Source organism: Xenia sp. Carnegie-2017, unplaced genomic scaffold (genome assembly GCF_021976095.1).
Source record: "Xenia sp. Carnegie-2017 unplaced genomic scaffold, XeniaSp_v1 HiC_scaffold_24, whole genome shotgun sequence".
Lineage (NCBI taxonomy): Eukaryota > Metazoa > Cnidaria > Anthozoa > Malacalcyonacea > Xeniidae > Xenia > Xenia sp. Carnegie-2017.
In genome coordinates, this window is record NW_025813487.1 from 8,531,602 (window position 1) to 8,544,712 (window position 13,111).

The following is a 13,111-nucleotide window of genomic DNA, read 5'->3' on the forward strand; positions in this document are numbered from 1 at the left end:
TTTGGTTATTTAATAAATAATGAAATTAAACATTAAAAATTCCGTAAATAATAAAGAAACACTTCGCGCCCCATAACTCTTTCCCGGCGGACACGAAAAACGGCGGACAGAGCTATGTCCCCATTGAGTTTATTGTCTATGAATTTCGTTATATAAAACGTACAAAGACAAATTTACCTTCTGAATTTTGGCTAAACATTACAGTGTTTGTAGAGTAATAGAAAATATTACGATGGTTCTATGGTATCGACATATATGGTATGGATTATTTCGCTAGAAGCCTGGTATCGAGCGATATTGATTACTCAGTAATCTGTAGTCGCCCATCCCTTATATTGAATTTGAATTAGGAAGTGTTCGTGCAATTCCTTCGTACAAATATTTTTCTGGCGATATATGATCATGATATAAGGAATATTCCTTTCATCTAATATAACGGTAAGAATAAGATTTGACATCCATAGATGGCGATTCGAAATAATTTTATTTTATTTACCTATCTGTATAAAGTAGAACAAAGATGGTTTGTCATTTAAATATTTCTAAGAACAATGATCATTGTAGTTACAGTTAAACTCTAAAACTTGTACGAAAATTGCTTTATTATTCGTGATAAGTATTTAAACATGGTTATTGTCAAACCATAAAATACAACAAACATAAAGAAGATATTCAAGTTAGATTTCAAACATTGTTTAAGGAAGGAAATAAATGTAAGTGAAGCGGAACATTAAATCACTGTGTTTAACGTGATCTGTTCTCGTTCGAAAGTTATTTTTGTCATTGTTTTATCTTAAAATGACCGTTGTAGAGTGTTTTCATCACTTAGTTACGTACATCAACATATTTTGAACTTTTGATATGATAAAACTTGTTTGTTGATATGTGTTGATTTGCTAATGAAATAACATACTAAAGTCAATATTTTATATGTGTTCTTCATCTTTTATAACTGATCAATGATTGTGGACAATGTGTGGTCGCTATATATATTTTTGTTACAAGATTTATCTATTTACTTGGATTCATTCATGTACAGGAAGATCAATAATTGTTGGGTGGGGGCTCATATTAATTTATGTATTGATATGTTTTTATTCTTCAATTGCAAGCTACTTCATGTAGTTTGCCTATTTTTTTTAGAATAGTAATCTAACCAATGAAAAATGGTTTTGGTCATAGGCATACAGATTCTTACATCTTTTACACAATTTTGAGTCAACTTGCATAAAAATTATGCCCACCAATTTTTCATTGGTTTTCTTATTACAATGTTTTATTGACCGTTTTTATTGCTTTCATCACTTTTGTTGACTTTTTGACACACTCCCTATTTTAGTAAGAAAAATTGTGGCAGGACTGTAGGATGATTGTTAATTTTTAGATCATATTATGTATGCATAATATAGGCTACATGTGTTAAGTTCCTTTGAAAACCATTGTTGTCTAGGGATCATTACATCCAAATGTTTATGTCACCCTAACCACAGTATAGAGAATATACAGTAGGACCACTTTCTGTGCAACTTACTGCTGTATATATAATTATATTACTGTGTGTAGTTTGCCAACTCAGTGCACCTATTGGTCAAAAAATGGTGGTGTCTGACTGCCACTATGGTAATCACTTGCGGAATTAGATATGCATGGCACAAAAATATTCAATGCAATCTACTGTATGTTCTCTACAAAATTATACTATATGTTCCTATAACTGTGCCCAAATTACATTATGTCTTCCTTAGTTCCTAAGTCGTGAATGAAACATTAGTCCAAATAAATTACACCTGCTCATTTTTTTTATCATAATACCTTCTAAACAATGATAATGGTTATGAATTTTTAAAGAATGAAATTTTCAGTGGTGTAGCTAGACTGATAAAATGTTTAGTCCTTCTATGTACGTTTTTATATTCTTTTACTGTGAAAATAATAGGCATTTTACCTTGTGAGTCTTAAAGTGTCCCTTCCACCAAAAAAATTTTTTAGCAATATCAAATCTGTCGATAATTTTAAGCCTCGTTGAGGAAAAATTTTTTGTAAAAACGTTAAATTCACTAAAATCGTATATTAAATTTCCGTGATAAGGAGAAGCCGTAAACTAGCTAATTTTCTGACATCATCCAAGGTACTCGTGTTACACGAGTCGTGTATTCAACTGCTATCAAGTCAATGCTGGCTGAGGCACAATTTAAGTCTATAAGCTCCTAAAAGCATTGCCTTTGCACTAGTAAAAGCAGAAAAAAAGATAAATAGTTGCGTTGCAGCCAATTGTACGAATGAGTCAAGCCTTTGCTCTCGTATGAGTCTTCACACTATGCCTTATAGTGATAAAAGGCCCGTGGCCAAGCGAAGACGGAATATCTGGGTTTTAAAGCAAAGCGCGTATTTGAGCCTTCCAGTGCTTCAACACTTTGTTCGGCTCGATTAAAACCAGAAGATTTGGAGCGTCAGTTTATTAGTTTGCCGAATCAAAAGAACGCTAATTTTCCAGGGCTTAAAAAGATGAGATTAGAATTTGTGTCTTTCCGACCATCCATGCTTTGGAGTCAAAATCCGAATCATTATCGCTCAAGTTTCATTGCTTTCCGAGTTTTCTGTCACGTATCCCGGAGTAAAGTTTTTGTCAGAATTATCTGACTGAACACTCAAGTCTGATTTTGATTCATCGCTTTCTTCGCAAGACAAAATTTTCTCGAATATTATAATTAAACATCGTAAAAGAACGTATATGTTTAATGTAAGCTAAATATGCCCGAATGCTGACTATATTGGAAGACGTCAAAATACCTTCTAGTGCCAGTTTCTTTTGTATTATAGAAAACGACGGCGTCGGCCAAAAATGTAAAACTTCAAAATGCCGTAAAAGTTTGTTGATTTGACCAAATTTCTGAATTTTTTTCTCAGAAAGGCTTAAAATCGCAGACAGATTTCATATTGCTAAATAAATTTTTGGTGGCAATAATGAAAAAATGTCTGAGTGAGAAAGTGTCTGTCTGTCTGTCGTGATATCTTCGGTTGTGTCCTCGTTCATAGTCGCAAATGCGAAGGATAACGAATATTATTGTTTTGTCTAGTATAGTTAATGCTTGGAACTTGATAGTTACACTGCCAAAAATGACAAAGAATTTAAATATATTATGTCCCTATGGAAAATAACTACATCAGCAATGATATATATGTATGTACCATGTGCAATGCCTCCACATTTTTACAATAAATATAAAAATTGAAATTGCAACAGAAGCATCTGCAACATAGTCCTATCAATAAGCAAATATTCGTACAACACAACAAACCGATTTGATATATCTTTTCACCACACCATTGTTATAGAAATAAGATATAATATTCCTTAAAAAAAAAATCGTTTTAATTCAAAATGGCGAACTTATCGTTCTATCATTGAAATTTATGAGATTTATTTGCTCGATATTAGCACGTAAACACCAGCACACATAACACGCACTGTGCGTAGAAGAGCAATAAAAAGGAAAGATAATGATAACACAGTTTCTACCCCCCCCAAATTTAGGGGGGTCTTGGAATTTTCAAAAATGCCTTCTAGGGGTGGGTCGAAAAAATTTTGAATTTCTAGTTATAAACTAGTGTATGTCTATGTAGGATGGGTTCCGAGATTTTCCCTATTAGAAAATTAAAAATAGATGAAATGCATCTATGATAAAAAAAAAGTTAATAACTTCAAAGTTCAACATCACTCAATTTTGCCCCATGTTATTGCATCATCTATCTTCATATTACCCTATAAGGGACCAAAAATATCTCCCTAATTTGGCACCATGTTATTGCATCAGCCATTGATTGCATCAGCCATTGATTGCATCAGCTATTGATTGCATCAGCCATTAATTGCATCAGTGAATACATAGACTTTATCAGTGTTGTATATAGTATGCATAGAGAGACCATAAATAAGTCTAAAATCAGCTTTCCTTAGAAAACGAATTTTTCGGCTCGTATGTATGGTAAGAAATTTTGGACCCAAATGTAGGGTGGGTTACCAATTTGTATGGTATAATGAGTGGGTTCCAATAGAAACTATGGATAATTACTGGGCCTTGCTTTTAAACATTGAGCACAGAGAACGTTTTGTACCAAAGAGAAGTGCCAAAGGAAGGAATGATTTCATTTTAAGGCATTTGGCGATGAAAATATTTTATGTTATTTTTCATATGTTATTACTACGAAATGACCTTGGGATTTGACCTTGGGAATGGCCTTTGGACTTCACATAATTTAATGAAAAATACAACACTAAGCAGTTGCCCTACTGACTACTGTTTGTTCCATGTACTGTAACTCAGGTCAAGGCTACTTACATGTACACACTTGTACCTATTTTTTACGTACCTTGTACATCCGAGGACGGTTGCACGAAGCCTGGATAGCATTGTTTGTCGGATAGTAAAATTTTCAGAAAAAGGTGTTTATATTTTCCTTAGAGGAAAGAAATTTTGTGATCTTTGAAGCAATATTTGATTTCAATGATTGCTCAGTTCAATTCACATATTATTCCCTTTTAAGAGATTTTGTAAAAGTTCAAAACAATTTGCCATCTTATGGATAAAACTATTCTGCCTTCTTGTAACCGCCGCAGGTTTTCCTTTATAATTACAATAAATTTGTACTATGGAAGTCTTACGTACTTTTTTACTAAAGGTAGCAACATGGCGTCTGTCTGGAGCTCAGACAAAAAAACTAATGGTTTTAAGTTGATGAGATTAATTGTTGATGTTGGTGGAGAAGCTTTAAGAATAACATTGAGGAAACACATGTCAGGTACTGATTTATTTATTTTTTTAAATGACAGAAAAAATTATCGTAAGCTTTTGTCGCTAAAAGATAAGCAAATAAAGCAACATCAATGGGATCTACTGTATCCTCCTCCTCCAATATTACCAAATGAAAATAAGTTTGACATTACTTTACTTTGTATACTCCTACGTAATATTTGTGGTTTAAAAGCACCTCGTGATCCAATATGGACGTCAGTAAATGACTCCACTGATTATTCAACTGAAGCAGATATTACCCGTATCAGGTTATTTCGTAATGATCGTTTTGCTCACTTACCTAACACTTCAGTAAGCTCTGATGACTTTCAAATTTTTTGGGTAGAAATAAGCGAACCATTAGTTCGTTTAGGAATAAGTCAGGAAGAAATAGATAGATTGAAAAATGAGTTGTTTGGTAATGAAGAATATAAAAGAATTTTGAGAGAATGGGATGGATTAAAGAGCGATTTAAATGATATTAAAACTGATCAGAGAGGTATTAAGAGAACAGTGGAGGGTGTAGAGAAAGATTTACAACTGGTAAAAGATAGTGTTACAGTAATTAAAGACGAAGTACATGAAATACGACATCACACTCACTTAGGTCCAGAAGAAGATATTTTGACAAAAAGCCTTGTTTGCTGTAACTTTGAAAGTGAAATTAGGCGTCATTATGAAAAATATTTGCATGGAACACGGAATGGGTTTTTAAAGAGTTTTTAGATTGGTTTGAAGACGACACTTCTAAAAATCGTGCATTTATTATTTCTGCTGTTGCTGGCATGGGTAAGTCTGTAATTGCAGCTACTTTATGTAAGCGTTACCCACAATATTTGACTGCAATTCATTTCTTTCAACACAAAAACAGTCGTTACAATAAAGCCAATGTACTTTTTCAATCTTTAGCGATGCAAGTTAGTCGTAAGTTTCCTGCTTACAAACAACTTCTTGTAAAAAAACTTTCTGGTAAACTCTCTGAGTCTTTGAATAACATGAATGTTGAAGGACTATTTTCCCTTCTTTTTACTGAGTTGTTTTGTAATATCTCAGAACTTCCCAAGCGAATGTTAGTTGTGCTTGATGCTCTTGATGAATGTGGTTATCCAGAAAGAGATGACCTTACTTATTTGATTGCTAATCACTTACACAAACTTCCGCCTTGTTTTCGCTTTGTAATTACAACAAGACCTAACGAAGTTGCTTTAAATAAGTTCGAAAAATTAAATCCACTGTTCATTAATTGCAGTGATGATCGCAATTTAGACGATATTAAATTTTTGATTGAGGAAAGAATTGGCTCTACTGACAGCTTTTCTGATTTTAAAAATATTTTGGCAAAAAGAGCTGACGGACTTATGTTGCTTGCATCGCTTCTTACCAGTGAAGTCGAAAATCAGGATTTGTTGAAAGGTTCCATACCAAAAGATCTCAATGATTATTACGAAATTTGCTTAACAAGATTAAGTAAGGAATTAGATTCGTTTCATATCAGTAACGAAAAGTTTCAGTCAATTTTAAATGCTCTGGCTGTTGCTGAAGAACCTCTTCCTTGGGAAATGATCAATGACGTTCTTTGTTTGAATTCGAATCGCATATCACGTGGGGTTAAAAAAATTATCTCTTGTCTGTTTGTTAGCAATGAAGAAGGATGTGTTTCGTTTTTTCACAAATCCTTAAATGATTGGTTGTTGGATGATCGAAAACATGATTACTCAGTAAAAACTTCTTGTGGTAATCGACTTGTTTTGGAATTTTGTTTAAAATCTTTGGATAACCTCAAAGCTGAAGGCGTAAACTATGACGTCATTAAACATGTGACAGTGAGGTATTCAGTCAAGTATTGGTTGCTTCATTTACTTGATATTTCCGATAATGATTATATCGTTGAAAATGTTGGTAAATATCTTGTTGACTTGGAAGTTATAGTTGCTTCTATGTTGGTTGACTCTAGTCGTACTTTTGAAAATTTTCAATTAGTCAACGCACATGATGTGTACTTTCTTATTTCTGAGGACATTCGATTGTTATTTAATGAAGTTTATTCTGTAATGACGCGCTTTACGTGGTTTGACGATGAAGTAAATTTTTTGCTACTCGTTTCTAACGAAATTAAACATCTGTCGTCTCAAGCTACCACAATGCTTGAAACACTTTTCAAAGATTCACCATATCTAGAGTGGAGAGACTCGGGTTTTGTAAAGGCTCGATTATTATATTTTAGTGGATTTGTAAAGTCTGTTGATGTTTCACGAAATCATGATTACGTCGTGTGTGGTTATCTTGGGCTCGTCGTGCAACTTTTTTCATTGAGAACAAACAGATGTTTATGGATTAAAAATATTGCTGGTCAGTTTAAGCAATATAAAGAGGAAGAGTTTTGCGTTATCTTTCATCCATTCGAAGAATTGATTTTTGCTTCCAAGCTTGATAAGATACTAGATATTAATGGTAAAATTTTCTCCAGTCCTTTCCATTTTGATGATTCTACTTCTAAGTTCTTTACCAACAAATGTTTTTCTCAGAATAAATGCACAATGGTCACTAGTTACCAAGATACTTTAACAGTATGGGACGTTGAGAAAGGTGAGAAGAAACGCAGTATTAGATGTAATGATGTGGTGACCTCACTGTGTTTTTCTAATTGTGGAAGATATTTGTGTGTTATTGAGAAAGGAAAAGTGGTTCAAATATTTGATGTAGCAAATAATTATGAAACATTCGTTTACGACGATTATTTACCGTCTGATTCTTTAAGTGAGTTTGGTGTTTTGTTCACTGTTGGTCGTCATTCTTGGCGTTGTTGCCATCGTTTATATAGGAGTAGTAAGCATTTCATTGTAAATCCCACTGGTGAGAAACTTCCTGACTTAGATCTTGTTTCCCAAAATTCGTTTTTACCTCTTGATCCTTTCGATCGCAACAGATCTATCTTTTCCTTGGATAGAGTACCAAAGTTCTATTTTATTTTGAATAACGACAATGTTATTTTGTTTAATTACGGAGATGACTTTTATCTTTATTCAATACCGCGTGCATGTTTAACTAACAGTTACAGTATTCGTGACGATAAATTTTGCTCAAATGGAGAATTTCTGTATCGGAGCAATAAAGAAAATTTAAGGGTAATTATATACAATCTCGACACATTTCACTTTGTTGTCAAGGAATGTTTTTTTAGTGACATGGTTGCTGTACGAAATGGAGTTATTTTGCTTACGGAAAAAAATACTCCTGAGCTTTGGAATGATGATTTGACAAAACTTTTTTATAGTTTCGATGAACTAAAAGGTACAAACAAAATTTTTGAGGTGAGTGATGTATCATTTGCTTGTCAAAAAACTGATTCTTTTTTATTTTTTAATGTTGAAAACAAGCGAAATGAAATATCAGTGAATTTTGAAAATTATCGAAATGTGGACGTATTTGCATGTAGCTCTAAGTATCACATGTTTGCTAAAGTTGAATTTAAGGGTCAGATAATTTACTGTATGTGGCATGAAGACAAACAAGTTGATGATTGGGGTGACGTAATTAAGGAGGAAATCACCAATTTCATCGTGAACAAACACGTTGGAAAGTACACGCGTGATACTACTCACTGTATAACTGACGCTGCTTTTTCGCCTTCAGCAGATAAATTATTAATAAGATACGTGGGTAAGTTTATGACAGTATTTGACGTTAAAACCAAACAAATTATTCATAGATTTTTGGAGGATTCTTGGGGTTTAAAGTTTTTCTTTGTTGATGATAGGTATATAATTATTAAGGACTTAGATTTGATTGATTTGAAAGATTTTAAGACTGTAGAATTACTTTTTCCTCTTGTGAGGATGTTTCCAAGCAATTTTTATTACTGTCGTAAACGCAAACTTGCTTTAAATTTTTCTTTCTTCGAGGTACCGGTACAATGCGTAAAAATCATCTTGCCACGAGCATAAATTTGATCTTTAATGATAAAATTTCTCACCATTTTGGATAATGATTATATTACTTTTAAGAAAATCTTGTTCAGTTTTTATGCATGAACCCTATCATTGTTGACATTTCAATTAATGTCTGTTTGCGTATAATTTCATAAAACGCCCTTTGTCTAATTTTGATTGTTCTGTACAGAGACCGCAGTGTACGATAATGTCAACATTGAGAGAGATCATGTTTAAAATCTGAAGTTAATCAAAGATTAAAATTCAATGACAATAAAGACAAACCATAAACACAAATTATTTCGTGTCTAAGATAATAATTTTCCTTGCGCAAGAAAATAATTTTATTGACCTATCTTATCACACAAACATGTAAAATGCAAACTTTTGTTAGTTATTGTACCATAGGTCATATTTTGTTTATATCTACACCATGTAAACATATAATTTTCATGCAAATGTATTCAGTGTAGGATGGCTTTAAAATTGCACGTTTTTCGATGCTCTTTTACACCAAAAACAAGTTTTTACTAATAAAATCAATACTATCTTGCACTGAAATAATTTCTTAATACTTTTTAATCATTGCATTTTTATATACAAAATATCTATGTGTTAAGTTGTTAAGAGAGACAAAGACAGCCCAATTGTTACTTCGGTTATATGAATATTTTCATCTTTATCAATTTGAAAAACGTAAATTTACAATAAAACAGTGGTACCTTTGCTAATTTTTTCAAGAAAAACTAAAAATTTGGCTGTCTTTCTCACTGACTGTTAAAAAGTAAATCGTAAACTCGACAAGAAAATGACTTATGATTGACGTTCATCATCGTGATAAACAATTTAACCATTGAGATGGAACACTCCAAACCATGTATTACTGTATGAACATGAAAAGTTAACTAAAGTCAAAGAAAGTTTTGCTATATACAGAGACAGAAACAAACGACAATGTCGCAAATGGAAAGATGTTTAATGACAAGTTTTTAACTTTGAAACTTATGAAAAATCGATATCAAGCATTGTTAAAGTTTGAACACTTTTACTTTGTGAATCGATACTTTATGGAAGTTACTTTGCCAAAGTTTGATATGTTTATGGCTTGGCTATAAAATTCCATCGTCTACTCTTAATTCAAACGATTATACAAGAAGGAGAAGATTTATTTCAGGAAGTGACGTAATGAAAGAAAGGACAAATTTATGTACCATGATTCTCTGTGGATTTATTGTTGTACTTGTAACGTCACCCAGGTCACGTGTTCTTTGAAATATCATTTGTCAAAATTGGAAGATATGAACTTTTACATTTATAGAATAGTGAAGCTGGCTGTTCACTTTGTTCAGTTTTTATAAAGCTGAAGCGTGAAAATTATCATCTCATGTGGACGTTTTGATATGAACATAACGCATAAGTAATCATGAGAGTTAATGAAAAGAATTGGATTTTACTACATTGTGGCTATTGGAGATGGCTAAAAGATTTTTTGCTGCATCTATAGTTCAAGCTGCTTCTTAATACAAGCGCACTGTCATTGTGAATATTATGACACTCGATTGCCTTTGCGCATGCTCTGAAATATATATGTACTTGAATGACACTATAACATTTGTGATATGATGATCTTAACAGCAACACGTCATGAAAATTCAAAGCAAACATCAACTATTGATGGTTGTAGAATGAAAGTGATCAGTTTAGTTCATATAAATGATCAACAAATCATTCACTACAAAAGTAACTTCAACATCTAAGAAGTAAATCAAATAATGGGAATGAAAAGTATGGAAAAATTTCAACGTCTTTCTTTTTCAAGATGTCATATTTCTGTATCCACTGTGTTTTATTTTTATGTAAGGAACAATTTTAGATCATTAAACTTTATTTCATATTGTTGTGTACATATCTAAGTATAGTGAATAGATATCTTTCATAACATCCCATAAACGGTCATCTCACTTAAGCAGACATTAGGTCGTGGTCTGTAGGATGTCCGTTTACGAGTAGCTTGACTGTATGCTGACGTTTCATTACTGCACTTTTTCTTTACGTTTCTAGAGTTTCTTTTGATTTTTAAATTTTAAATGCTAAATAAATGAATCCCACATATCTCAACACCATTTTTTAGAGTAATAGTAATTTGCCAACTGCCATGTGAAGATCACTGGTGCTTTAGAAAAGGAGGTGTCGTATCTTGAATTAAAAAATACCAATTTTTAAAATAAGCATTCAATAGTTGTATAATAACTTTCACTCACATTCAGCAACATTATTTGTTGGTAACCGTCATCTTGTAAAGAAAGTTGAAAAATAATCACATTTTATCAAAAAAGAACAATTACAGTTGCCATTTTAAAGACTGGTTGGGATTCATTCATTTAGCACTTGTAAAAAATTATTTAGAGAGAAACTTTCTTTTTGCGTGGTGTTTTTTTGAACTTTGTTTTGTAGCACGCATCAACACAGTTTTATGATATTAGTATGTTAATGTAGGAAATAATCGTTGTATAAATATGCTTCCTACTAAATTGTTACAATATATGTGTGTTGATCTATATATCGTGTCTTAAATAATTTTCACATTTGTCCACTACACCAAACCTATATTGCGACTCTCGGGAATTTAGGATCACTATTTCCTGAGAGAGAGCACATTAAGTGTTTTGTTAGATAGGGAAAAAATCATAAATTTCCACAACTTTTCAGTAAAATCAATGTCTTTTTGGGTGGGGGGATTGGCCGGCAAAATTTTGTTGCAAAATGCTATGATTGACCACAGCAATTTAGGTTGACTTCCCAGTGTTTTCTTAATTCTTTTTTATTAATAGTTGATTTTTGTCGCCTAATTAGCTCGAGAAACGTTTTTCAGTTTTCGGTTTGGTGGCTGTTTTATTCGTTATGATATTAAAATGAGGGGACAACACATTTTCACTTGTTTTCCTGGCAGGAAACCGTGCATTTATTTCAAGTCATGTGACTACTAATGAACCAATCGCAATTACTATACACAGCACCTATATGACAATACAACTAATTGTATAAATAGACATAATTCGAAAGTTGATTTGCCGATTTGAATGGTATGCAGGTTTCCAAATCTAAATCAAACGACTTTCATGCACATCGTTAGTCTCTAAGAATTTAGTTCAGAAAAATACATCAGTGGGACGTGGTGATGAGGAATTAAATTTTCAGAATAAGTTGAATTTTACACCAAGAAATATATTTTTTTGGTCTATTTCTATGGCTCTAGTCATCCTGTATTTGTTCTTTTTTGGGAACACCCCGTATAATGTATATATGTACCAAAAGAATGGTTTACAAGGTGAGATTATCAGCTACAAATACTTCTTCTACACGTAGAATCTTATCAATTTTCTTACATTAAAGTTGTTTCAAACAGATACTTTATACTAATGACTTAATAGTTTAATATGTAATTATGATTAATAAGACTCGGACATGTTGACAGGAGCTATCTTTAGAGATGAAAGTTATGAGAAAACAACAAAAGAACGTACGTAGAACTTAAAAGTGTTTGATGTTTTTTAGGCCTAGTTCAAACGTCAAACTTTAGATGAACCGAACGCATTTAAAACAAAAGATAATGAGGAAACTCATTTCATTTTCTTTTGTCTTTAATGCGTTCGGTGCGTGTAAAGTTTGACGTTTGAAACAGGCCTTCGATTGAAATTAAAAGATATCACAAAACCACTTCAGTCTTGAAGGAAAAGCAACATTTTTATTTTTTGATAAGCCTCCTGAACACCATGTGATTTATTTTATTGTGTCTATAATTAATTAAAATTGTATTGTTAGTCCTGATTTCAGGACTTTCGTACCAGTTTGAGGTAAAAGCAAAAAGAATGACTGATCAAGGTTGCCAGTTTGGCTTAATGTTTTGAACCAGATTTGGCTTCTTTTTCTCACATTAGGCTTATTTAAAATCAAAAGTCGTTTTGGTTTATATTTCAAATTTGGCATATTTAAGTTTTTTTTTGTTTTCTTTCAAAATGTTTCCTGATTTTACTGAAAATACTCAAAATAGCTATGATGCCAAAAACACTACGTAACGGTTTACAAAACAACGCAAATGCAAAATTTGACATGAATAATGTATTGTCATAAGAATATAAGCACCATGTATGTTGATTCTTGACAGACTTCACAGTCTCAAAGTGACAACGTCTTTGAATTTGATGACATTGTGCCAACATTGATTTTAATGTCGTGCAGCGCACTCGTTTGTAAAGTAAAGATTAGTAAAGAATAAGCTTGGAAACTTTTTTCAATTCATGTGGTGGTAATCAGTTTTTTGCATATCGTTTTAAAAAGTGATGTGCAATTGTGTTCATTTTAGCTAAAACGATGTGCAAATTGCACTGT

The 13,111-nt window shown here is 32.4% G+C and overlaps 1 protein-coding gene across 1 annotated transcript; it reads left to right on the forward strand.

The window, feature by feature from the left end:
- Positions 1–280: 280 nt before the first annotated feature.
- On the forward strand, positions 281–11,282 carry LOC124450555. The gene is given in 3 exon segments (XM_047001212.1): positions 281–438; positions 4,681–5,497; positions 5,500–11,282. Coding segments are annotated over 2 exon segments (4,047 nt in total). The 5' UTR covers positions 281–438; positions 4,681–4,688; the 3' UTR covers positions 8,738–11,282.
- Positions 11,283–13,111: the final 1,829 nt, after the last annotated feature.